At 39.4% G+C, this 27,681-nt stretch overlaps 1 protein-coding gene across 2 annotated transcripts in view; it reads right to left on the reverse strand.

Annotated features, from left to right (window-relative positions):
* CTNNBL1 (catenin beta like 1) overlaps nucleotides 1-27,015 on the reverse strand; it is a 168,067-nt gene extending 141,052 nt beyond the window's left edge. Inside the window, exon 1 of one of the 2 annotated variants that reach the window (XM_073236620.1) lies at nucleotides 26,907-27,015. In XM_073236620.1, the coding sequence (XP_073092721.1) occupies nucleotides 26,907-26,936 (30 nt within the window). In that variant the 5' untranslated portion in view covers nucleotides 26,937-27,015. Of the gene's footprint in view, nucleotides 1-26,863; nucleotides 26,885-26,906 lie in introns of those variants that run through there. The other variant, XM_073236622.1, reaches the window with a different exon arrangement.
* Nucleotides 27,016-27,681: the final 666 nt, after the last annotated feature.

Consider the following 27,681-nt stretch of genomic DNA (forward strand, 5'->3'; position numbering starts at 1 on the left):
GGGGAGGGTTTCATTTTTACTGCTAATAATTTCCACTGAAACAGCACTTTCCTTCTGCAGAAATGAAAGCATCTCTTTTAATCTTCACATCTCTGGGGAAGAGGAGTCAACAGCTCTATTTTGTAAGCAGGGAGACAGGATGCCTGAGATCCTTTAATGAACTCTTGCAAAGACAACCTGGTGCCCTCCAGAAGGGAGGTTTGCTAATCTACCATGATTCCAGGACCTTAACTGAAATAGATTTGAGGGGCTTTCAAGCAATAATATGTACCCATAAATACAAGTCATACAAGACCTTGGTCAAATTAAAATAGTATTTGTTAAATCACTCATTCAACTGATAATTTATTAAACAATTCTAAGGCATGAAGGGCCCTCAAGTAAACAGGGGGCACAGTTGCAGCCCCAGGCTTCCATCAGGGTAATGTCTAAATGGGGACCCAGGGACAGACAGGACCAGTATTCTGGAGGCAAGAATAACTTTGTTCACCTTTATGAACAGTCTAAATAAGCACAATATCCCCCGGAGGGTAACCTTTGGGTTCACCAACTGTTCTCCACTCCCTTCCCCCTCACACAGGGTATTCAGCTTTAGCTCCTTGCATGACAAACTGTGGCAGAGCACCGCAGAACCCACTGGAATGCTCTGCCTCCGCCACCAACATTATCATCAGCTCCTGCCTCCCTACCCTCTGATGCGTAAGCCATTCAAAGGCCTTCATGTGCTTTATTTTGGCATTTTTTTCTCCCAAAGCAAATTTTTAAGAACTTCTGTTCTTTACTTCTCTTCTCAACCCTTGTCTCTTTTTCAGATACCAACACTCCAGAGAAGTTTCTACTCACTTCTGAAATTTGACCACTCTGAATAATAATGGTTAAGATTCATTTCCTTAACAAATATTTATTAAGTGTCACCCATGTGTAAGGCACTGTGCTGGGCCTGGGGACCTAAATATGAATAAGACAAACACTGCTTTGCTATCAAGAAGCTTAACCGTCTGGGACACAGCTGTCCAATCAAAATATAATACAAGCCATAGATGTAATTATAAAATCTTAGTAGTCACATTTTAAAAAGTAAAAATAGGTGAAATTAATGTTAATATACTTATTTAATCCAATATATCCAACAAATTATCATTTCAACATATAATCAATATAAAAATTACTAATGTGACATTTTATCTTCTTTTTTTCCTATTAAGTCTTTGAAATTTGGTAGACAAATGCTACACTTTTAGTGTATCTCAACATAGACCTAGTCCCATTTCATGTGCCCACGAGCCATACGCAGCCAGTGGCTATCATACTAGACAGCACAGGTCTAGGGAATTTTCATCTGAGAGGTCCTGTTCCCCAGTAAAGCCAAAATGGAATTGTCTTTCCAACACCGAATTAATTATGGACTCATAGAAAGTTGAAGTCCTGTTTGTGAAAGGTCCCCACCAAAAACTGTGATGCTAACAACACCCTGGGAAATAAACTTCTAGATCTCCCAATATTCACCACGGAGGGAGTGACTGTTATACAAACCAATGCAAGAATATGTTAAGTGGGGAAGAACCTCAGAGCTGTCAAACTGGTTCCACTATAAAAGAGCTAAAGGGCTCTGCATCAAGAAAGGAAATAGAACATTCACAGCCTGTCGGAGAGGTCAGCAGCTCAGGCCAGTGCTCTTGTGTCTCCCACAACCAATCCCAAAAGGATTAAGCCACTTTTACTAGTCACCTTTGGAGATTAATTTGTTTTGGTATTTGAAAGGTGTTTGGAATCCCTCAAGATAAGAGAATGACAAAAGAAATTGTTCTTAATAAAGTCAGTTTTCTGCCTCTGATGCCCACAGGACTAGAGAAAAAAATAATTAACTCTTAACTTCTGATGTCCCAGAACATCAGCCTTAAAGGATTTTTACAATCTTCTACTTTTCCTGCCTTACTACAAGTAGGTGGTGAGTGGTATAAATGTTCACTAGCCTTTGCCACCATGCAACCACACAGCTGGCAGCCTATCTAGGATACATAAAGGATTCCCACTTGCTCAAAATTATAGCAAGCTTCAACAATATATATATGATGCCTTTATGTTCCAAAAATTTTGAAGCCTAGTGTGTGTGTGTGTGTGTGTGTGTGTGTGTGTGTGTGTGTAATAGATGATACATAAATTCAGTATCCATCCCCTGGAAATAGATACCAAGACTTCTCCATGAAAGCTTTGAAAGAGTTAAAGAATTAAGTAAGTAATCTGTCTAAGATATTCCCTGTGTACCCAGGCAATATCCAACCTAAGCTAAGCTGTAGGTTTCATTTTTCCCTCTCTCTCTCCCTTTTTTTTTTTTTTTTAATTAAAAAGCAGTGAGAAGCTGTAGCTATAATGAGGAGCTGTGGGAAAACGCAGTTACACTGGGCTCAAAGTAATGTACCATAGGAAGAGGCTACATCACCAGAACAAATCCTAAATTAAAATTCCACTATGAAACCAACTCCATTTCCTCTGAGCATGCAATCTATATTATCGCATTTATGGTCTTATCTCGACCTCAATTAGACTTGGCGGTAGGGGGGAAAAAGGGGACTTCTATAATAAGCAATAATGGTATCATTATGATAAATTATGAAAACACACAGTGCAATTATTAATGTGAACAGCACATTTGTACCACGATATAACAATATAGATGTGTATTGTGGGAGAAATGTCTAAATACAGTTTAATTCCAAGTTACTTGGCTAAGAAAGGGGACAGTTTTCATAAAGGTACTTTCACGTTAATAGAAGAAAAAATACGTTCATTTTTATTAAGGAAATGGAAAAAGTCAAAGGAAATCTCTAATTTTTTAACAAACCAGTAATTCCTCACCTAGCACCAAAAAACTCAGAAAAGGGCATTCTAAGTGGAGGCATGCAATACTGTTTTCTAAATATAAAACAATGGGAAAAACTCAGAAATTTGAGCTGAAAGAGATCATCTAATTTATCCCCCTCGTTATAGAAATAGGGAAATCTAAACCCAGTAGGTTTAAGCAATTTGTCTGTGGTAGGAAACGATACAAGGTAATTCCCCAATATAGTGCTTTTGCTTCTTCACCATACTAATCAGCCATTCCTAACCGGTTTGCAATGGTGATATCCTATATGGAGAACTTTGGTGTCAGATTTTCCTAAATTCAAATTGTGGTCCCCCTACTTTGCAGCCTTAGGAAGTAATTTACCCTAAGGTTGAGTTTTCTCAATCTATAAAGGAGCAACAATAACTACTTTCACACAGACATTTACATATGTATGTACGTATGCACATCAAGGTTAACATTTCTCAAGTGCCTAGAAGTATTTGGCCCATAGGAGACAACATATGAAGCATCCTACCTCTCTGACACACCTGATTCAAAAATCAATAAGTTCAAGGTTGTGAGGGTTGAAGGGGTTCTGAACAAGTCTTCCAAAAATGTGTGACTTTGACACATGGACTGCTTTGAGCTGAAGGCAAACTGGGCTCAAGAGAAACTTCTGCCCCTCCCTTTACTATCTGCAAGAATATACATTGGGGGTCTTTCCCAGAATAAGAGTTATTACCAAGGATAGATTTTCTCGGAATGACCCACCTGTACAGCAGGGCAAACATCTGATGATTGAGCTTCTGCTCTTCTTGCTGCCCTGGGAACTGCCTCCTCCCCTGGACGCCTCAGGCCCCATTCCATTCTTTAGCTTAGGATGGCATATATACCTCATTTTACCTCTCTGTCTTTGAATCTCTCATGTGTATGGGTTTCCCATCTGTACAAAATTAGATTTTTCTCCTGTTTATCTGTGTCATGTTGATGCCGGGGTTCTTGTTTGTGGAGTTTAAGAATGAACTTAGCAAACACCTAAGGTAGGAGAGTCAGGGCAGAGGCTTCTGTTGAGAGATACAGTGGGAGGACAGAGCTGTGGTTCACGCCAGGAGGGGACAAGAGAGCCAGTGGTGGTGCGTTGTCTAGGGGTTTTATAGGCAGTTGAGGATTTTTGGGAACGTGAAAAAAGGCTTAGGGGTGTGGACTCGTTAAGTGGTCCCTGAATATTTAGAATTAACTTAACATAAGAAATTTCCTGCTTTGATTTCTCCCTGGATACCCTCGTCTTGGTCAGGGAGCATATCAAACAAGGTCTCCTGTCCAGCCTCTAAGGTGGGCTGAGTTATTGTCTGTTTGCTAGAGAGTAAGTTAATAATCTTACTTCTTAAGCTTCCTGGGTGTTAAAATGCAATCTTATCTTTAAGGTGGGATCCTTCTTGCTTTTTACTATGTTGTTTACAGCTGGGTCTGCATGCTAAATCAGTTGCCCAGTTTGCAAATCACTTCATCAGATCTGAAGGAGGAAAGAAAACACATTGACTTGGGCCTTTAGCATGCTAGGGTGAATCTTACACATGATTACAAATGATCAGCATAATAAAAACGTGCTATTCTTCTTTATCTGGGGAATATTAACTGATCTCACTGAAGAGTGACTTTAGAGCTTAATGCTTAACACAGAGTTTTGATAGGAGGTTTCTTTGCATGTAGTTACACTGCTCTGACTGTAAATATCCTGCCTTGCTTTTTCCGGAGGCCCTCACCCTATTCTGTCTAAGCCCATTGTCCCTGTCTCAATGTCAGTTTAATTCTTAGACCAGCCAGAAGAACCTTTGAAGGGTAGAGTAAAATTTTTCCTCCCCAACCGGGTGTTGACCATAAATAGGTTTTAAAAGGAGGAACCCTTTTTTAATGTCAAAATATTTAACAGACACCCACCCCCAGCCGTACATTTTACTGTCTAATGATTGACAACAGACACAAATGACAACACATACATTACTATGTACTTGGTGATACTTTTCATAGAATTTGAGTTCTTTACTTCCTACCTTTATATGAAAGAGGGAGACAGAGAGATTTTGAAAAACTGAGATTCATTCCACAGAAAATACTTGTGTATATCTGGATTCACAACCTCATGCAATAATTGTGAGTCACTAGAGACAATCCATACTTTAGGAACCCTTGATCTAACCCAATCATTTATCTGAGGTTTGAATCCCTCTAAAACATCTCTGCTGGGCTTTCCTAACACTTTCAGTGACCAGAAATTTATGTCCTCCCTAAATTGTGCCCCTCTCCATCTGTGGATCACCCACACAGTTCATTAAATTAAAGAGAAACCTTTCAATTTACAATTTTCTCCCCTGGTGCCTAATCTTTGTCTTTGAAGCAATATAAAACAGGTTTAGTCTCTCTCAGATTAAAAAAAACCAACAGATTATTTAGATTAATACTATTTCGTCCTCTCTCCTGGCCTTTTCTTTCTCAGAATAAACATTTCTGAAAGTAGGGGGGTGGATACATGCAACACAGGATTGAATTCCTTCCTACCATTATTTTGGGGTTTCATAATTTTAATGCTTTCTGATACCTCTTAAGATAATTAGCACATGGAACATCACAAACCCAAACTTGTGGGTGGATTGCTCTAACCAATTCAAAATGTTCAGAAATCATCTGCTTTAACCTCACCTGATTACATTTTGTCAGAATAAAAGGGATTTTCAAACATTCATTTTTACCAGCTGGTAGTGAAGAGGCCTGACCCAGAAGTTACAGATGAGCTGCAGTAATGAGTTTTCCCTTGCTTTTGCTGGCTGCACATTCACTGGTGACATTTTACAACTATGGCTTCTGGCTCAATCAATATTTGCAGGCATGAAACCTGCCAAAGTTAACATCAGGGCTCCCTTGCAAATTTGTTTAAGGCACCAGAATTGAAAAAGCTCACAATCTCTAATGCTGCAACTACCATAGGCCAAAGTTCATAATTAGGGATCTACCAGAAACAGGAAATTCTACCCACCTCAACGGGTTGTTGTGAGGATTAAAACATCTTATAAAGGGCCCCATGTAAACTATAAAGTGCTATACCAATGTAAAGGATTATCATCATCACATTTTTAAGAAATATTTGAAGTGAAAATTCCAGATACTCACATGTCATTTACATATTATACCTCTGTAAAACAAAGCTTAAAAACAAAACTCAATGAATCATGACAATTCACTGTCTTTTTTTTTTTCTGGAAGAAAAACCAGGTACCAAAAACTCCTCAAAATCTCAAAGCAAAGTCATTGTAAATATACAACAGAAACCTCATTTACTTAATTCCCAATTTTAAAAAATTACAGGTACTAAGACCATAGTAATTACTGGAGAATGTGAGTTTTATCAAGGTTCACAATGAGGAAGGAAAAAAAAATCAATGAATCAAAAATTAAAATCACCAACAGTCTCACTTGTGATCTATATAATCTGATTGGCTAACAAATAACATAGATATGATTTGTAATTTAAATCACTAGTCATGAAGCCTCTACTTTATGAATTCTTCCTACAAAAATAAATCTTATTCTTTGTTAAAGCCTGAATATATATTCATCTCACCTCCAAAGGGTGGGCAGAGTTCTTTATTAGAAGTACAAACTACACTTTAGCGTCCATGATTTACTTTGACATCTTCTCAGATTAATTCTGCAGCTGCATCAGAAAGCTGAATGTTGATTTGGTTTCCTTATTTATCAAGGCTAACAGAGAGAGATACTTGTAAAATCACTGGAAGGTAAACTACCTTCATTTTAGCAAATTTACTATGAATGTTCTGTCAGCTATACCAGAATCATCATTCCTTCATTCACTCAGGAAGTGTTTATTGAGCTAAATAGAACCTGAACATCACTCTATTTGGTGCTAGAGGGAATATGAGATATCAATCCAGTAAGAACAACAGCAGAACTGCACTGATCTAAAGAAGTAACATGGGACAATGCAAAGAGCAGCAAACCAATAATCAGAAAAATCTGGGTTCTAGCGAAGCACTTGAGTCATGTGACCTTAGATAAGTCACTTGACTTAATCAGCACTGCATTTATAAAAATGCTCTGCCCTTGCTCTGCTACCTCACAGGATTGTCTTTAGTAAGCTAGGGGAGAGAAAGATTAAGTAAGTAAGGATACAGCACTTTGGAAAGAAAATAGGGCCTTGGATTCAGTATCTCTTAAAGACCGCTAACTGCAAAGTCTGATATATGCAACAGACTCAGAATAACTTAAAATCAGCTTTTGCCAAGGAGTATAACCACAATTATGATCATAAAGGAAAAACACTGAGTAGTCCATAAGCATATAAAAAGAGACCCAATGTCAGAAGAAATCAGTGAAATGCATATAAAAACCATCAGATATCAACAGACTGGCAAAAGTGAAAAAATTAAAATCTGACAAATACGATGTATTGGTGAGGCTGTGAAGAAACAGGAACTATTAGAACTTGCAGACAGGACTGCAAAAGTACAGACCTAATTGGAGATACCTATTAAAACCGAAGAAGCATATATTCTGATTGTTTCAGCAATTCTACTCCTAGGTATATACACATTAGAGAAATTCTCACACATATGCACAAGGATATATTTAAAGATGTTCACTAGAGCATATTTGTAAGAAAAAAATTTTCAATGATCACTGGATACACACAATATGTAAAAAAAATGGCATGAGAATAAGTGTCACTGAATTCAGGATAGTGATTGCTTCTAAAAAGGGTAATGAAGAAACTGGATTAAGGAGGGGTATACAATGAAATGGATTTAGAGAAGGGTACATAGGAGTCTTCAATTGTATTTATACTATTTTGTTTCTCAAAAAAGATATGAAGTAAATTTGGCAAAATGGAATGATTATACTTAGGGTAACAAAATGAGGACCACCGGAAGCTAGTGGGGAATCATGCACAAGTCATGCCCAACTGATTGTAGTTCCTTGATATTGTTTACAGTTGATTAAGGGTTTACATACAGGGTACCTTTATCTCAACAATATCTTTCACAAAGTCACTCAAGCATGCTGAACTTTCTCAGCAGTGTATCATATCATACCTCTATTAGCACATGTGCATGAATAAATCTCCATCGCTTCCTAATGTGGATGAATGTAGTAACCACATTGTTTTTTCATGTGAAACCATCATAAGTGTATATCAATCATACCTTAATAAGAAATTTTTTAAAAAATCTCCATCTCTTCTACCAAATCATAAGCTAGATCCTCAAGTGTAGGAACTCTGGAATCTGACCCTTGCTAACACCTCAGCACGTAACAGTGCCCAGCTCATAGCAGGGACTTAACCCATACTGCTAAATCAGTGAGAGTCAGGGGAGAGGACAACTACACAGGAATCATAATTTATTATTAGCAAATATATACAGACATATCCTCATAGTTACTTGGGTCATCAGGGTGACTGCAGCCAGGTGGAATTCATCTGTTTACAACTATATATTTAATCATTTTATGTCATCCTGGGCTATATTTTAAATTGAGCTCAGTAAATTTTCTAACAGTGGCACCAAGTGATACTCAGAGGGTTAAGAATAGTAAACTCAGATTCAAAGAACATCAGTACAACACCAAAGTTTACAGATGAAGAAACGAAGACTCAAGGAAGTGACAAGACTTGAGCCTGAAGCCACAGAGCTGGGTCTGAACGCTCTCATTTTTGTAGGAGCAATATATACAACCTCCAGAAGCCTTTCCTAAATCACAACCTCAGCTACTATGGCCTCAAACACATAGTTTGCATCATCTCTCCCTGCTGTCATCATTTTCAACCAACATTAAAATCCCTTCTGCTACTTTTCTGCCCATGCCTTCAGTCAGGAAAGCTCTCTTCTGTAGTTGATCTGGAAGTTCACTATACAAAAGAGCTTAGTGTCATCTGTCTATATGGAGATTTCAGGAAGAACTCCCTTCCCCAGATCATCTGGGGAACCTACGCTGAGCCCAAGGGCACCTATTATTAACACCAATCCACATTGAATCTTTAAACATTAAATAACAACCTAATATGGCAAAGCTATTTAAAATAATTTATAGTTTTAAACAAAAGCTATGATACAATAAATTCACATTATTATTAAGAGTGACACAAAGGTTACAGACTTTATAAGTGTATGCCACAGAGACTGAGGGAAGGTAGAGTATGCATTCAGCAACCAGCAGACCAACACAGTGGTTCTGCAAGTTACATGGCATACCTCTTACATGTAATTATGCGGACAGAGAAGTCTCTAGCCAGTGGAATATTGCCTCTAGCAATGGACAATTTCATTAAGACTAAAGTGGGGCAAGGAAATCTTTAATTACTTTTTTTATAAGTTGCCTCTAAGGTCACTGCCAAGACTTAAAACATCATTACTCTTTCAAACAGGAGTGATTGGGGTAAAGGGTATATACACTGGCAGTGTGGATAAAATGAGAGTTCCTGTGGCCAGGATTCTCACCTAGCCCTAGCTGACTAGCTCACTGTGGGCAATACATGGCTGTTGACTCTATCCAAAGAGCTCTGCCCAGTGCTCTGCAAGCAATACAGTGGCAAGGCTGCAGGAGAGCAGAGGCTGGAGTGGTGGCACCACCAAGGATAGAGGCCCTGCCACCAAGAGGATGGCTGTGCGGGATGACTGTGCAGAGAGGCCCAGAGGATGGCTGTGTGGGACGGCTTTGCAGGCAGAGAGGCCCAGAGGACGGCTGTGCAGACAGAGGGGCCCAGAGGCAGACACCGGCTTGCTGCATGCAGACTCACTCTGAGTGAACGGGATTTTAGTGACTGACCTGCCACCAGGAAATAAAGTTGGGTATAACCCTTTCACCCCAAGAACGTTTCACTGTCAATTTCTTTGGTCATACTGAATCCATAGCGAACTTGACCGGGACTGAAACCCATTGGCAAGACAGGCAGGAAGACAGATAGGAAAGAAAAGAGAAAAGTGAAGATGTTTGGAGAAAATGGGGAGGGGAGAATGAATGACCTGGGACTGAATTAGAGCCAGATAAGTAAGAAATTAATCATTTTATTCATTTACAAAATCTATGCCTTTCACAGTTGCTCACTAATTCTTTAAGGATTGTGACACAGGTTTGATCTCAGGAGCCTAGGACATTAGCTATTACCTTTATTTCTTTTAAAGCTTAAAACTTATCCACATAAGTCTGTTACACAATAGCTGCCACATTTATTTCGAGGAAGACAGAACCCACATGAATCTTTACCCTGCGTATCTTGTTAAAAAGAATATTTTTCAACACTATGGATAATACTTTAAAGTCTGAAAACATAGCATGATTATATGGTATACTTTGCAGCACCTGAGTGCCGATTTACCTCCCTCACTCAGCTTGAATGAAGTATCTGGTGTTATGGCCTCAATACATGCCTGCTGATGAGTCCATCAAAAACAATGAGAAGAGATGGTTTCATGTCTGCTTTTGTCTAAGATGCACTTTATTTTCCTGAACTCAAAGGTTTTACTATTTCTAGCGGCTTTACCAACTACTAAAGGTAGTGAAATACCTCCATTCCCAATAAAGACATGGATGGTAAATGAGTTATTCTTAAAGAGACAGAAAGATTTCCTCCACCTAGAAAACAGAACCCTGACCCTCTGGCCACATGGAATATTATCAAAAGGAATTCTCTGGTAGCCTGGGTAAATACCTCTTGCCCACATACAAATTTTCCCTACAAGCTCTATCCCAAGCACCACAACTCTTTCTTGGGGAGGCTGTGAAATTGACTTCAAAGTGATTTGAAACTAATAACTGCTCACTTCAAGAATATTTTAGGATACTCAATTTCCTAGCAAAAGCATCCAGTAGACTAGATAAGGCAAAACGCATTCCTTGCTCGGCAGGAAGAAGCTCTACCAAGAGTTAAGATAATTAAATAAGTGTCTTATACAGAAAAAAATGAATAAATAATAGAATAAAATAATTGTTTTGAACCATTTCCCCACTTTCTAAAGTTTTCTTTGAAACTTCACAGGCTTATGGTACCAAAAAACTTAAGATCTGGCTGCCTTTAAAAAAGGTATTTTAAAATAGTGCAAAGGCACAGAGAAGTCACACAGTGGATCTGTGGCACCTTACTACACTGATGGACAGTGACTGCATTGGGGTAAGGGTGGGGACTTGATAATATGAGTAAATGTAGTAACCACATTGTTTTTTCATGTGAAACCTTCATAAGAGTGTATATCAATCATACCTTAATAAAAAATTTTAAAAAAAACTGCAAAGGCAAATGTTTTTTGCATGATGCAAAGACATTATTACATGTTAACAATAGATTTACTTTCTGCTAAAGCAAAGTGAATTTTCATAAGCACCTTTCCTCTGTGGTGAATCTATAGTTGGTTGTAACCAACTTAGAGCCATCAAGTCAAAACTACCCATTAGCTGTCAATTTAGAATGACTCCAGAAAACTAGCCCCAGAGCTCCACTGATATTTTTTCAACAACCTCTTAATCTTGTTTATAACACCTGTGTTAAAGCAGCCAGACATCAATCCTACTCACTTGAGACTGAAATTACTTAGAAACTTGAGAATCCCAGTAGATACCAAAGAACAGAGATACACTGGCTGAGAACGCCTGTACACAAAGGAATTTGGCCACCTCTTTTAAATAAAGCTGCATAAGTAAGCCAGGATAGGCCTCAATAGGTAGAGTCAGATGTAAATCTCACAAACAGCTACTTAGAAGAGGCCCTGAAGTCAGAGAATTGCAGGGTTTAAAGAAACCACAAAGAATTCCTCCTACAGCTTCCTCACCAAGTCACTATTCAAGCTATATAACAGTTACCATTAACTGTGTGCTTATTATGTTACAGGAACTTAACATTTCATTATTTTTTTAATCTTCATACAACCCTGCTAGGTAGGTAATACTATATTTCCTATTTCTTCAAGTGGGGAAACCAAGGCTCAGGTGGCTTGCTTAGTGTCAAGTGCCTAAGGTCAAAGCTAGAAAAAAGGGGAGATGGGATTCAAATCGTCAATCAAGCCTAAAGGTGTCGCTATTTCAACTACATCATACTACCACGTGACTGGGAAATCATCTTGCCTTAACTGGTTTCTTTGCTTACTACAGATCTGTTTCCTGAGGCTACTTAAACTTAACGTTTACCAGCGCTACTACTGTTTTAAAAATCCACTTGTGTCCCAGACCTGTACAAAACATAAAGCACAAAAGAAACTTATACTAAACTAGTTCTATTAATAGGCGAATATGGTGCAGTGAATAGAGAATGGACTTTGGTAGTCAGACACCTATGTTTGTTGTTATTAGTTTGTGACATTCGGTAAATTATCACTGTTTCATCCCTGGAAAAAGCGCTCATAATTGGGAAGTGCCTGACCCAGAAAAAGTATTTAATAAATGTTAAATAAGAAAAAAATATCAAATGGAAATGGATATGCCAGATAAACCAACATAAAATAAAAACTAATCTTGTTGAGTTATTTTTGCCTACAAGGCTGGGTAAAGAGAAAACAGTGACTATGGCTCACAGTAGACTTGCAGTAAATCTTTGGGAAATAAATGGATCAATCTCTTACTTTGGAGTTCCAGTCTTTTAAAATATGCCAGTCAACTCTCAGGTTACTGCAGTATTAGAGTCAGGCTTTTATAAAGATCATCTACTGTGATTTAAGGCAAGTTTCACCGGACCCTTAAGGGTCCCCTATGACTAGGGCCAGTCACATTCACAAACTCAGCTTAATCTACCCTCCATCCAGAAAGAGGCAAGAAAGAGAAGGCAACTATGGAGGTGCTAAGTCTCAACACAAAAAGATACCTATGAGAAACCTAAATTGAGCCATCCAATCATTGATTACCGCTTCATTCATCCCTCATTCTTTCTTTCTTCAGTCAAGAGACATTTACTGAGCATTTACTATATAGTAACCCTGATCTGGTCACTGCCCTTGAGGAACTCAACGTCCAATGAAAAGACATGTAATCGAATAATTCCAATAAGGAATTTTGGGGAAAGGCAGTCTCATTCATGCAGTATTTCAAACCCCACTCAACTGCCTGGAATGATTCCCCACCAAAAGAGAAGGAGCCTACAGCTGTGCCACGTTTTATCACCTTGTAAGAGCTCCCTGTTTCATGCTCAATAAGTGCTGTGCCTTTCTTCTGCTTAAGCATGTATAGCAATGGCCCTTAGGCACTCCACCAGCTTTAAGGTTGGAGTCTTGCTGCAAGAGAGAGGTTGTCCTGCAACAGTTGCAGGGGAAGGGGAAGGGCCCTGCAGCCATAGGAACTGATGTATGAACTGATCTTGCTTTGTCTCTTCTCTATGTGGGTAAAGCATTGTTTCATCAAGTGCTTGACTGTGTTGTGTTTTCCTTAGCAACTCCAATACCAAGATACAATGTGCAGAAGCGTATGAAGCTCTCCCCTGGGATTGGTATGATGCATGGTATTCTGATCCCCTGGGTTTGACAACCAAGGCTGGTGTTCTGCTGGACAAGAATGATATGCACAGTAGACTGGAGGCAAGTATGAGACAGGATGATGGTAACATTCTGCTGCATTCTACTCTCTATGGTATTTCTTTTTTTTAAGCTGCCTTTATCCACTGAAGCCCTCTATTAGGAAAAAGATTCTACCATCTACTTTCTACATGTTTTTGGGCAAGTTACTAAACCTCTGTGAACTTACTGCCCTCATCTAGAAAATGGGAATAAGAATGATGACTACCAGGTTGCCTTTAGGATGAGATGGATAACACACATAAATCAAGTATAATAATGCCTGGCTCTCAGTGGGCCAGCACTTTGTTTTGTTCTTTTGGCTTGGTGGCGTAGAGAGGAGAAAACACCTTTATTTCACTAAAAGTATAACAATTTCTAAAAGCTCCTTTATGAACTGTTCTTTATTCACTCTGAATCAGGAACACACTATCCAGATAAGTGACCCCCTTCTCCTACAAACACAGACAATCTGTCAGTGAAGGCAAGTCTGCCATGACTGCAGAGATAACACTTTAAGCCTAGGTGCATACCACCCTCCCAATATTATCCTGTCAGGCTCGGTGTCATGCTCCTAAAAAATGCATACTCTCTGCACTTAGCAATTGAAAGCTCACATGAACAGAAGTGCCTCTGCCTCATACAATGTGCCATAGCTAAAAACCACTTTTTTAATTAAAATAAGACTTCCTCAACCTCCTGGCAATCTAGAAGGTGGAGCCTAATATCAGTTAACCAGTTTCCACTTTGCTGTAATAGTGGTTTTAGGCACATAGAGGAGGTAGGGGAAAAATTACTAATTTAAACAAAATTGTTAATCTTCTAATTATGGGACAGGCTTCGAGAAGATGGAAAGTGATCTGCAATCTGCATTTGGAATTTGGAATCTGCATGTGACCACTGGCACAAGTCATGTCAGCCAGAAGGCAGACACCATCTCTTTTTCCCCCACTGAGCCTTCTGTGTCCTTGTAAGTTTCTATGGGAATGGAAGAAGAAATCTTGGGCCAAAAAAAAATAAGTATAAGATTCAGAATTTCTGTCTCCCAAAGTTCATTATTCTGAGTAAAGCATAAGGATCCCCAGTGAGAAGCAAGAGAGATAATATTCAGTGACTTTACATTGGCAGATTGAGCAGCCTGAGGGCCTTTGAAACTCTGAAGTCTTATAAAAACTGCCCAGCTCAGGTGGTGCTTAAGCAATTTTTATTTGCTGAAAAGTTGTGTCATCAGTGGTAAGAGATGTACTGAGAATTAGGTGGTGCCCACCAATGGCACCTCTGGTTACAAGGAAATCTGTTTCTCTGCAGATATGCTTGTACCATTGCTAATTTGTGTTATCTCTGCCCGTTCAGATCTCTATGTGCTAACTCAGGAGAAAAAGTCCCTGCCAACCAATTTTGACAAGTCTGATGGCAGAACTCACACTGGAGAATTGGCAGAGATAGGAAAGGCAGGCAATTAATACCTTTCATTAGGGAGAGTTCTTTTTAAGTGTTTTTTTTAAATTTTGAAAACAAAAAGTAGCCATTCACAGCCACTGCTCACTGCAGTCACTCATACAACTGGCAGAAACTGAAATTTCCCCCTAAGCCAACTGAAAAGGATGCCCTCCTGGAAGTAACCAGAAATGGCTGTGCCCCTTTAATTATCCACAGTAATGTAAAACCAGACATGGAGAAGATGGCCACAGCAGATCTGGGCAAAACAGCAGTGATATTTAATCATCAGTCCAGACCATCTGCAACTGTTCTGCAGAAGCACATAAAGTTTATAGATTCAAAGCTTCCTACAAGTTACCAGGTGCTGAGGGTCAGCTGCATTGTCCTCAGGTCCACCAGGGGCTGCTTTCTCCATTCTCTCCAGGCCAGGGTGCTCAACAAAAGGCACCATGCCCACATTTTCTGTGCCAAGCCTGGCACTAGGAGAGTGTTGCTTCTTGATTAAGCCAGAACACAGATTAAATGTTTAGATGTGGGAGATTCTGAAAACAACCTAGGCGGGAAAGCAATTATCTTAGGGAGAGCACAGCTTCAGCTGAGGCTCTCTGCAGCACAAAGGTTGAATTCTACCCTCACTGAACAACTAAGCTGGCCAGACTGCTCTTCTAGAATCTATTCTCCACTCTGCAGATGCAATGCTCTTTTAAAACATAAACCACATTGTGTCACTCTGCAGCTTAAAACCCTTAATGGCTTCCCACTGTACTGACAATCAAATCTAAACATTTTAGGGCTTGCCCCCCACAGCAGACCTTTCTGTCCTTATCTCATATGTCCCCTTCTCACCCACTATGCTCTAGTCATACCGCCTGGAACATGACGAGCTTGTTTCCACCTTAGGGCTTTTGTATGGGTTTTCGCTTTGGCCTGCGTTGCTGTTCCCACAGTTCTTCATATGGCTGGATCTTTCTCATCCAGTTTTCAGCTCAAATGTTACCTCCTTAGAGAGGCCTTCCAAAACCTTCTGATGCTCCCCCAATGCTCTTACATCACCCTATTTTTCCCCTTCACATCCTTATTTGAAATGATCTTGGTTTTGTTTATCTAGTATTTGTTTGCTTGTTTAGGTGTTCATATTTATTTATATGTTTTCTTATTATTTATCCTGCCTCCCTGAATATAAGTTGCACAGACAAGGGATCGACTACAACTGTCCCCTGCATCACTCTATTCCCAGTGTCTAGCATAATATCTTGCATTTACTTAGCAAGTATTTAATAAATATTAAATATTTAATATATTAACTAACAGGTTGAATAATTAAAGAATGAAAGGTTCAATACGTGTAACTAATCCAAATGAAATTTAATAACCCTTGAAAATCTAGATTGGCTCACAGCGTGACTGTGAGCATATGTCATGATGACCTAGAAATATTGGTGGTTCTTCACCAATCCCTGGTGTACAACTAGGAAATGATAGCAAGGGGAGACAACATGGAGATGGAGAACTTACAGGCTCTCAAAGTTGCAGAACTGGAAAATATGCAGGTCTCTCAGGTAGAGCCTTGCCCAAATTGTCCCTTCACAGGGAAGATCAGATGGGCCAGCAATGGTATTTACCAATGGGATGAGGCCAAAGGTGGTCATGAAGGTCTAGCTAAGGCAGGGTACACTGTATGAGGCACAATATATGAGGTAGTCCCAGTCCCAGTCAGTCAGAGTCCTTTTGGATGAGACAGCAGTTAGGAGCCAGAAAGCAGATGTATGAAGTCTAAAAGAAAAAACGTGCGTGCGTGCGTGCGTGTGTGTGTGTGTGTGTGTGTGTGTGTGTGTGTGTGTGTGTGTGTTGGGTGGAGAAGGGGAAATAAGAGCTAGAGGCAAGCACAAGACAACTGGGCAGAGGCATGAACAGCACAGGAACAAGCACCCAGGGTCTCAGGTGACTGCTACAATCTATATTTCATGGGTGAGTGGGTGTATCAATTTGGATGTAAGACTAGCTTTAAAGACACAGAGTCAAAGCAATCAGACAGGTAAATGAACCCCCCTCCAGAAAGATAAGCAGCCATGAAAGAAAGGGTCACACCACAAAAAGCCAGGTTAAGCCCCTACTTGTGAGTGGCAGTTTCTAACCTCAAAAAGACTATGATTAGTGGGCAATAGTAATTGCTCAGATTTTCTTCAGTCCCCAAGATGGTAGTGGTGGGCAAAAAGATGTTAGAGGAAATACTAGATCAAAAACAAAGACAGGTTATGCTAATATAATTTTTAGTATCTTACAGACTTCAGTAATAAAAGAGCCCCAGTCTAATAAAAGAGCCCCAAAGTTTTACAATCCATTCAAAGACGATGAAGATTACTAATGCCTCACTCATCCAAAAACTTCAACTTTTCATAAAATCATTAAAAGCAAAAAAATTAAAAAGCCTCAGCGTTTAGATAAAATCCTATCAAACATAACACAAGGAGTGACAGCTGACACCAAAGAGAAGCAAGAAAAATTATGAAAAGTAGGCACAAGAACTCAAAAATATCACTTTAACACACCAAAGTATTTCAATGCAGTAGTAAAAGCTTTCCCTACCTCAGAAAGTTATGAGAGAATCCCACACAGTTAACGTGATCATAATAATCATCCTGAGACAACAGTGTGACCAGTAGCCAGAATGTATATGTTTTAGAAAGAATGCCATACAAACTGATGAAAAATATTCAACTTTAGGAGGAGGCATGATCTTGGAAAAAACACTGCTCTCAATCCCATTTTATCACCAAGTAGTTAGAATCCTGAGACAAGTCAATTTTCCTCTCTGTTCTCTGCCTTCCCCATCTGTAAACAGAGGAAGCTGAAATAGATAATATCTAGGTCCTTCGAGTTCTAGCATTCTTGCTGCACCTATAACTTTCAATTACCTGGCAAATCCATTTATGAGGAATACCACACTTTCCAAAACTACCAGATAAAAGAGGAGTTAGTGCAATTCAATACAACCTGTATCACCTTTTTAAAACAGGAACCTTACTATAGGTTTCTTTCAACTATAATCCCCAATTCATCAATGGGAATGTCTTTTTCTTGTCCTCTTTGATTGCCGAGTTTCAGCATTCTGCTGATTTTTTGGCATCTCTACCTTCCTGTGTCCAAAAGAGTTACTCCTGGTCAGAGGCTGCACTCCACCTTTCAGCTTCTCCGTCAATAATTATATAACCTTGAAGTGCTCAAGTTTCCCTTATCATTAATATGAAAACCTGTTAGTTCCCATAGAATCATTAATGTTTATAGAGGCCAGTAAAGATAATGTGACAAACTGTAGTTACAACTCTTTTCTTTTTATCCAAAGAAAATAGCATTCCAACATGGTACACCAGCAGAGGACTAGTGTACTGTTAATACTCAATATATTAAAGATCTCAAAAGTAATTTTAAACTCAGGTGCTCTTAACAGGAAATAAGGGGGGGAATAAAAGCAATCTTCAATTTTATGTATTAACAGAATGAGCACATGAATAATGCCAAACAAACTGTTCAATAAGCTATCATACTAACTTTGGAATATAGTCAGACACATTCAGAGAGAAGCAATCTGTGCTTGATTTCAAATCCTTCTCAGTTCAGTCAGTGACTTTGGACACTACTGGGTAGCTGAAGGAAGTCTAAGGAGCCAAAAGAGAGAATCTGCATACAGGTAACTGATAATCTAAAATGAGGCAAGAGATGAAAATGCATGGCGGTAGTTCCACTAGATCTTTCACTGAACTCAGTATGAAGAGAACCTAGTTTCTTTTTACCTACCCACAATGGAGCTGGAGTCCAAAAGCTAAGGCCAACACACCTGTAGATCAATCACTTCTGTAACTCTACGGGAAAGAAAATGGTTTTGCACTATTCAGCTGAAATACTAGAATCAACTGGCTGACTTTAGAGAAGTTAAAGAGAATTCCTGCTGTACCTTCTCTGAACTACAGTTTTTCCATAGCTTTACAAGACTCAGACCAAAACCAATCACCTCCTTAAAGAACCTAAGAAAAAGAAAAAAGAAAAAAAAGGAGTAATTTGTAAATGAGATTGCTGGCACTAGAAAGAGGAAAATGAGATATCTTAGTAATATTAAAGAGACCTAGGGAAAAGAATTACTGTGCTGATGACATTATTCTTGATATCCATGACTGCTAACTGTGGTAAAATAGGGTTGTGCTTTAATCTATTGAGAACAGTTCTATACTGTGGCATGTGTGGGTGACAAACTGTTCTCATTTCCTTTTACAGCTCTCTAAACTTTAATCTCCAAGGAACCAGTGACCTTGGGAGAACTGAAGCAGTTTTGTAGAATTCAAGAAAAACATTTTTTTTTCTCTTGCTATGGGTTGTTTATAATTATATCAATAATAAAAATTAACAGCTAATATTTACTGGGCACTTACTATGTATCATGCACTACTTAGCACTATCCACACTGTCTTACTTAATCCTGTATTTTAAAAAAAGATAGTAAAGCAGAGATTTTTTTTAGAAAGATGGTGGGGTAGAGATAGACATTATTATATAATCTTCATTTTAAAGATGAGGCTTAAAGAGGTTAATTAACTGATGACCCAAGGTCACACAGCATGCAAGTAACAGAGGTAGGATTAAAACACAGTCTGACCCCAAGTTAGTGTTCATCCTCTACACTAAACATTAAAAGACGCCTAATGGGCACACTCAGAAGGGCATGTGCTTCGAATTATTTTCTCCAATAGTACTGACAAACTTCTGAACATTCACATTCTCCAATTAGTCATTTATACATACGAAAACTTCTCTACTGGGGTAAGCCTTATAAATTCAATCCCCCAATTTAAACAATGACACCTAGTGAGAGACTGCAGAAAAGTATGGCTGTCTTCCACAAGTAAACCTCCAAAATTATGCATCTTAGTAAGACCGATCTCCAAGGACGCTAAAATAGGTAGGACTCAAGGCTGACTGGAGAAAAGTGTTCTGTTGGCCTAGGGAGGAAATAAACCCACATTCACCGTGCCAATCACAAGATCCACAAAGATAAAAAATAAGACCATATAAAAAGCTACTTATAAAAAAAAAGCTACTTATGTGACAAAGCCACAAGAGTTTCAACTAAGATGGTGGTGGCAGTTGAAATAGAAAGGATCCTGAAGAAGCAACACCTTCCCTGGGAAGCCTTCCCAGCTTTCGGATAGCAGAGCTGCTCCTTCCTCTGGCCACGTATCTTGTTCATGCCTCTAACAGCACTGACACTGTGTCCTGGATTAGCAGTGTTACAATCTGTGGGATGCCCCATTATAATGACTGCAAGCTCCATGAGAACAAGAACTGTGGCTTAAGCATTTTTCAGATCCTAATGCCTTCTTGACTCCTGAGAGATGAGCTAGCTCTCTGCTCATGAGCTTCTATGATTCATGAAGAAAAGAACCTTGTCTTTCATCTTTGAGAAATAGCTCCAAGGCTTTTTCAGTCTGCTAAAGAGCAACTCCACTGACTAAAATGCAAAATTGGGCTGGGGGAGGAGGTGGGCAGGGGGAGAGATGCAGAGAATTACGTGATATCAAGCAAGCATCTGGCCAGAATATTTTCAGCAAACACATGAAACCTAAATCAGGGCTGGAGAGCTAAGAGTTGTCTACATGAAGGCGCTGAAAGACAGAATGGATGAGTTCCTCTAAGACGAGGAACAGGGTTTAGAACAAAATTCTAGTGAAGAGTGAAGAGTAATGAGGCTCAAGAAAATCTTTGGCAAAGAAGGCATTAGCAACCTTCAGGAATGTAGGTTTGAGCCATTCTACAAAATAACCGACCAGTGCTCTTCAAAAGAAAGTCAAGATCATAAAAGACAAGGAAAATGACAACTAAAATGCAATGTGGGATCCTGGATAGGATTCTGAAACAGAAAAAGTACATTACTGGAGATTGTCCTGACATCTGAATTAAGTCTATAATTTAGTACTAGTACATGAATGTTAATTTCGTGGTTTTGATCACTGCACTATGGTTATATAAGATGTTAACTTTAGGGGAAGTTAACCAGCTGTGTGGGGAGTGTACTATAAACTCTCTTTACTATTTTTGCAAATTTTCTGTAAGTTTAAAACTAGTTCAAAAAAGAAAGTTTCTAAAAATGCAGGTTGTTTGTAGTAAGAGTTACAAGTTGCAATAGGAAGAGGACGGCAATTCAGAAACTGAAGTAACATATTTGAATCGAACTTTCTTAAAGTCAAACATGAAAGCGAAGAGATACAAGCCAGCAAGAACACAGGATACAAGAACAAAAGCTTTCCAAAACGGGGGAACAACCAGAGTATATATGAAGGTGTCTATGTATTGACTCATTGACTTAATCATTAAAGAACCAGTTACTAGGCATCAGTTATAGGTAAGACACTCTGCTAATGTTTCTCACCCACACACTATCAACAAAAAACACAATAGAAAAAAGCTCAATTACAACTACAACACTACCTTAAGAAAGAGGCAGATAACAAATACAAATGATAAAAACACACAAGGAAAAAACTGCTTATTAAAGCAAACTTGAGCTAACACTTTCTACTAGAGTAATAAAAAATAATTCAGAATAAAAATAATTAATGAGAAAAAATTAAATTATGACAACCAGCAGTACCTAGCTTGCAGTCACAATTGGAACACACGCTGCTGTAAGCTCATAAAGGATTTATTTCACATGAGCACTGTGTACTGCTCAACATATCTGCAGCTGATGTGACCCCATCATCTCCTGCCTCTCCCCTCCATTTACTCAATTCCCTGAACATTTCACTCCGACGCTTTGGCTCTCACTAATTCTAGTCAAGAATGGCTCTCCTCAACCTCCTTCAATACCCACAGAATTCCTATTCATTTATCAAAGCTGAGATTCCAATGTCATCTCCTTTTTGTTCATTGACCAAACCAAATCCAATGGCCTCATCAACACATCCTGTTGCCAGGCATACACAATTCACTCCTTCCATTGTGCTCCCGTAACATTGTTCACACAGTTTAGTTGTTGAAATGTCTGTCTCACTCCTTAATGTATGAATTCCTTAAGGTCCAGGAACAATAAAAAAAATTAAGGTCTTAATTTTATTACATGCAATACTTAGCCCAGGAGATGACACAAGGTTAACTATTAATGACAGATGGGAGGGAAAAAATGCTGCATGAATAAAATTCACTGCAATATTATCTCAAGCACATAAACCTGGAAGCTGCCTAAATATTCAATTATAGAGAAACAATTTAGGGGAAAATGGCAGATCAACCACTCAAGCAAAAAGTCTGCAAACATTAAAAATAATGTGGAAGACTATGCAGAAACACAGAAAACATTTCTGGCAATGTTAAAAACATAAGACACATAACAGTATATATATAATGATTATACCCATGCAAAATCTGGAAGGACTGTGAGAACATAAAAGCATTTAGTAGTCTTCCTTTCTTAAATACTTTCTTTTAAGACTGTTCCTGTCAGTTTACTGTCATTAAACTTTTTTATTTCAAAAGAAAGAAAGAAGAAAGGGAAAGAAGCAAGATTATAGGTTCCTATAAACCCCTGCAATCCAGGGAAATGCTATATTACTGAAAGGTGACAAGAGGAGTGGGTGTCTGCAATATTGCAAAACCAGGGGTCCCTGACCCCAATCTGCCTCAAAGAGAATACTTCTCATGTCACAAAGGAAGTCATTCTCACCGAGCCAAGGTGCACCAAATGTGAATTCTTTATTGCAAAACTCCGGGGGTAAGAACTTTTTCCAGACATCTGTGGAATTACTATTAATGAGAATGCCCTGGAGTTCATATACGTGCCTATGCGGCAGAAACTTCTCAGCCAAGGAACTGCTGGGCACACTTCTTGATGAGATGTCTAGGCCTGAAGGCATCAAAAAAGTACATTTCCATATTGGGAACATAACTGGTTTCCTCTTTAAGACTTTTTCCACTACCTTCTGTCCACACTGTAATTCTCCTGTCCTCTCAAATGAATAGTTAACATATGTCAAGGATAGAAGGCATATACTGAGGTACTTACTGCCTAACTCTATTACTAGAAGAACCAATCTCAGCAGAAAATCGGAATCTTCCCACAAAGTTGCCCCCAAAATGAAATTTAATAAACACCCCCAAAATGTTAGATACTTTTAATAAATATTTCTTAACATTACATATTTTGTTTACCTTCGGCTCTGAATTTTAGAAAAAGGAAAGAACCCAAAGTTACATAGCTCAATCCTCTCATTTTACAGGTGATAAAGAAAATAATGGGAAGTGACTTGTCCTGAGTCATCCAGATAAGTAATGATAAAGGTAGGATTAAAACTCAAATCTTCCAGATTTTCAGCCCTGATTCATCCTACTATATCAAGCCTTTTTATCCTTTGAAATCTCTAGAGCTCTTGGCCTAAATAATTAGTATCACAGAATTTTAAAGCTAGAAGGGACTTCAGAAAGATCTACTTAATCCCCTCATTAGGCATATAAGGAAACTGAGGCCCACAAAGATTAAGTGATTTGCTTCCAATATCTTGGATGGCAGGGAAAAAATATAACTTAAGCTCCAAAAACTGCAGACCAATGGCCATGAAAACGGAGGAGAATGTCTCAGCTGGGGAAAATTTTAAAAGGAATGTAGATCATTCTAGACCAGAGGGTCTCCAAGTGTGGTCCCTGGACCAGCAGCTTCAGCATCACCTGGGATCTTGTTAGAAACCAAATTCTAAGGTCCCATGGGAGACTTACTAACTCAAACTCTCAGGGTAGGGATGTTCAAATCAGACAACTTTGTTCCCGTACAACCCTGACCAATGAACTTCAAGGGTCATAGTGAATCTATTTTGTAAATGATGACTAAAATTAACAGCACTTAAGATTTATGCATCTTCTGTATGTGCACCATACTTTAATGTTTAAACTTTAAAAAGTTTTAAAAACAAAATGGAAAACTAGATGTGGGTATTCAGTTGGTTCCAGTTCTGGCTCTGCTCCTTACTGGATATTTGTCCTTGGGCAGGTAACTAACCGCTCTTAGCTAGAGTTTACTTTTCTATAAAATAGGGATGCTACCTACTTCAAAGGGCATATTAAGAATTACACATAAGAACTTACTGAAAGCACTTTAGCTCAACATCTGACACAGAGTAGGCAGGTGGTACTGTAGCACAATGGTTAGGGGTTTCGGCTATGAGGTACATTTTTTTGTACCTCAGTTCCCTCATCTGTACAACAGGCATTAAAAATTTGTACCTTCCTCAGAGGGTTGTTACAATGATTTAAAGAGATGACACAGGCAAGCAATGCATCTTTCATATCTACAAAATGTTTTCAGAGAGCTTTTGCATCCCCTGATGCAGATGATCCTCATGACTTTCCACAAGAGGATGGGTGCGTTTGATTGATTAGGGACTATAGATTTCAGACTGTAACAACTTTTAGTATCAGAAAGAATGGACATCGGCCATACAGAAAGGAAATTGAATGAATAGTGCATGTGGGGAATGAACAAAGCTGGAAATATGGAGACCACGATACTGGGATCAATTCTGCCAACTACGTTGCCCCACAACCTCAGGGAAGTCTGTTTGCCAGAATGGGGTTCGCTTTTCATCTGTGAACAAGTGAACTGAATGTTATATCTATAACACCTCCCCAAATTCAAACTCATCATGAACAACAGGAAGGCCTACATGTCTGTCATATGCCTATTATCTCCAACTTTGTCACCTACCATTCCCGTGCTCACTCATCATGTACCAGCCACATCAATCCTCTTTCTGATCCTCTAAGAGGCTGAACCATATTCTACCTTACAGCCTACATACTTGCTATTCCCTCTCTCTTAATCATTTTGCCCTTTTTACATGACTGCCTCCTTCTCAACCTTCAGATCTTTAAATCCATTCCTCAGAAAGCCCTTCACAAACTAGATTATCTAAAGTAGTAAGTCCTGTCTCTCACTCCCAGGGGTATTTTCTTTAGCAGTGCTGTCCAATAAAAATATGTAGAAAACCAAAAACAAGCCACATATGTAACTTTAAGTTTTCTAGTAGCCACATTAAGAAAGTGTTTAAGAAGGTGACATTAATTTTAATCATATATTTTCTTTGAACCAATATATCAAGTATTATGTCAACAAGGAATCAATATAAAAACTAAACATAATTTTCATAAATTTTTTCACACATCCAATGTGTTTCATTTTACACAAAATAATACCGTTTTTATTATATTTTACACAAATAGCAGATCTCAACTCAACAAACCACCTTCCAAGTGTTCAACCATTACATGTGTCCAGGCTACAACACCAAAACCCACAATTCTATGGTATACCCCGCATACCCCTCAAAGCACTTACCACAATCTGAATTTGTTTCTTTACTCACTTATCTTGTCACTCCCCAACCAGACTATAAGCTCCACAAAAACAAGCACCTTGTCTGTTTTGTTCAATGTTGTATACTCAGTAGATACAATGTCTTGCATAGTAGGTGTTCAAATATTTGTTGAGCAAATGAAGGAACCTCTTCTAGCCTTACTATTCTATGAGTCAATGGACTAGCCATTCTACATCTCCCAAATAGGCATACAACCACGCAGTCAACAACTCTGTTTCCTTTCTTGTTTAACATTCAATTACTGTCTTAAAAAGTTAAGCCTCTTGACTACATATGTCCCATTACTTACAATTTCTTTCCCACAATGTATAGAGTCTCCAAGGTTAGTTCTCTGTATATTGGCTGAGGCAGTGGCATGACAACAATTGCTAACATTTATTGAACTTCAACTCTGACAGACATCGGTCTCAGCACTTTACATTTCACAACAACCTTATGTGGTAGGTACCGTCACTGTCCCCATGTACAGAAGAGAAAACGAAGGCACCCAGAGGTTAAGTATTTTGTTCAAGCAAAACAGAGATTCCAGTAACATGGGCCTCCAGACTCTGGCTCTTGATCACCTATTCTCTATAGCAGAGCTGTCCAGTAGAAATGTAAGGCCAGTTACATATCTGATTTTAACGGCTACACTAAAAGGCTAGTAGCTACATTAAAAAGTCAAAAGAAATAGGTAAACATGTAAAGTTTATTTTAAATATTTCACTCATTACCCATAATGATTTAATCAATATGTTCAGTAATCACAGTAACTGATATGATCAACATGATCATGTAATCAATACAAGTTTCACTTTTTTTCATACCGAGTCTTCAAAATCCAGTGTGATTTTACACTTAGAGTACTTCTCAATTCAAACGAGTCCCAGTTCAAGAGTCTCCAGTAGCCAAACATGGCTAGTGGCTATCATAATGGACAGCACAGCGCTACTGTCTCTCACAGGAAGCCTCTTTAGGAAGCCCAGAGGGGGTGGAAATTGAACTGGGAGCCAGGAGACCTCAGCTCTAATCCCAGCTCTTAGTTGGTGAGGGACTTCAAACAAGTCCTTTTGACCTTCTGGGCCACTGCATCCCCACAAGTACCCTGAGCGTGGGGACAAGTAGATTCCTATGGGCCCATCCCATGCCATACTTTCAAGCATCTCCCAACAACTGCAGTTAACATGGCTTTCTCCACTTTAAAATCAGCTTTCACATCCATTAGTTGATACAGTTCTCAAACAACTCTACTGGGTAGTAACTGTCTCCGTTTCATACATACAAAAAATGAGGAATGAGGCTCAGAGGTAAAATGACTTATCTAAAAGCCACCCAGCCAGTCCGTGGAGAAGATGGGATTCAAATGCAAGAAAGACCAGACCAGTGCCCTCCCACCACCACCACCAAAACAACTCAATGACTGGGGGAGAAGAGAGCTGAAGGGGGGTGGTTGTGAAGAGGGTGTGGGGCCTTCAGAGGAGTTGAAGGTTACCAGGCCCCAAGGAAGGGGCCCGAGCCTTGAGAAGGAATGAGGTGAACGGGCCCCGGTGAGAGAAGTGAAATGAGAAGCTCGGGCTCCAGGGGCATGAGAAGTGAGGGGACCCAGGCCCGGGACTGAGGTGAGAAGAGATAAGATGAAGGGACTCCGGTCCTGCGACCCCTACCTAGGTGAGCGGCCGGTCTACCAGCCCTCCTCGTCTCTCATACCTGGTAGCTCAGAAGTTCTCCCACGTCCATGGTTCCAGAACCTCCACTCACGCCCAAAACGCGGCCTCAGCAGCACCTCCAGCCACACTGCCGTAAAGCGCCGTGAGCGGGGCCGCAGAGCCAATGAGGTAAAAGTGCGCGCGACACGCGATCCGGCCACACTGCGGTAAAAGACAGTGTCGCCGTAAAGTGCGCTGCATTTGCGACAGTACCTTCAGCCCGAAGCCTGAAGAGGGCGCGGAAAGGGGGCGGAGACTTGGAGGAGGGCGGTGCGGTAAGGGAGAAGACCGGAAAGGAGCCAAGATTCATTTCAGGAACATCCAGTCCAGGCTAGAGTGCTGAGAGTTCCATATGTGCCCTCATAATCCTTCCAGTGACCTAAACAACTTTATTCTCATCTTAACAGATAAGGAAACAGGCATAGAAATGCACTGTCCAGTTACTATACACGTTTACCAATGTGGTTGTTGAGGGCTTGAAAATATGGCTCTGAATTGAAATGTGCCCTGAGTGAAATACTCACAGGATTTCTAAGACTTACATTGATTACATGTTGAAAAGACATTTTGAATATATTGGATCAAATAAAATATAAAATTCGTTTCACCATTTCTTCACACTTTTTAAATGTGGTTAGTAGAAAATGTAAATTACGCACGTGGTTCTCTGTGGCTCCCATTGTATTTCTGTTTGACGGTGCTGGCCCAGAAAGTGTATTGCCCGGGACACTGCAATGACTACTGGCTGGAAACTGTTGGTAATCACATTTCCCTCT

This window comes from Manis javanica, chromosome 5, assembly GCF_040802235.1.
Source record: "Manis javanica isolate MJ-LG chromosome 5, MJ_LKY, whole genome shotgun sequence".
In the NCBI taxonomy this organism is placed as follows: Eukaryota; Metazoa; Chordata; class Mammalia; order Pholidota; family Manidae; genus Manis; species Manis javanica.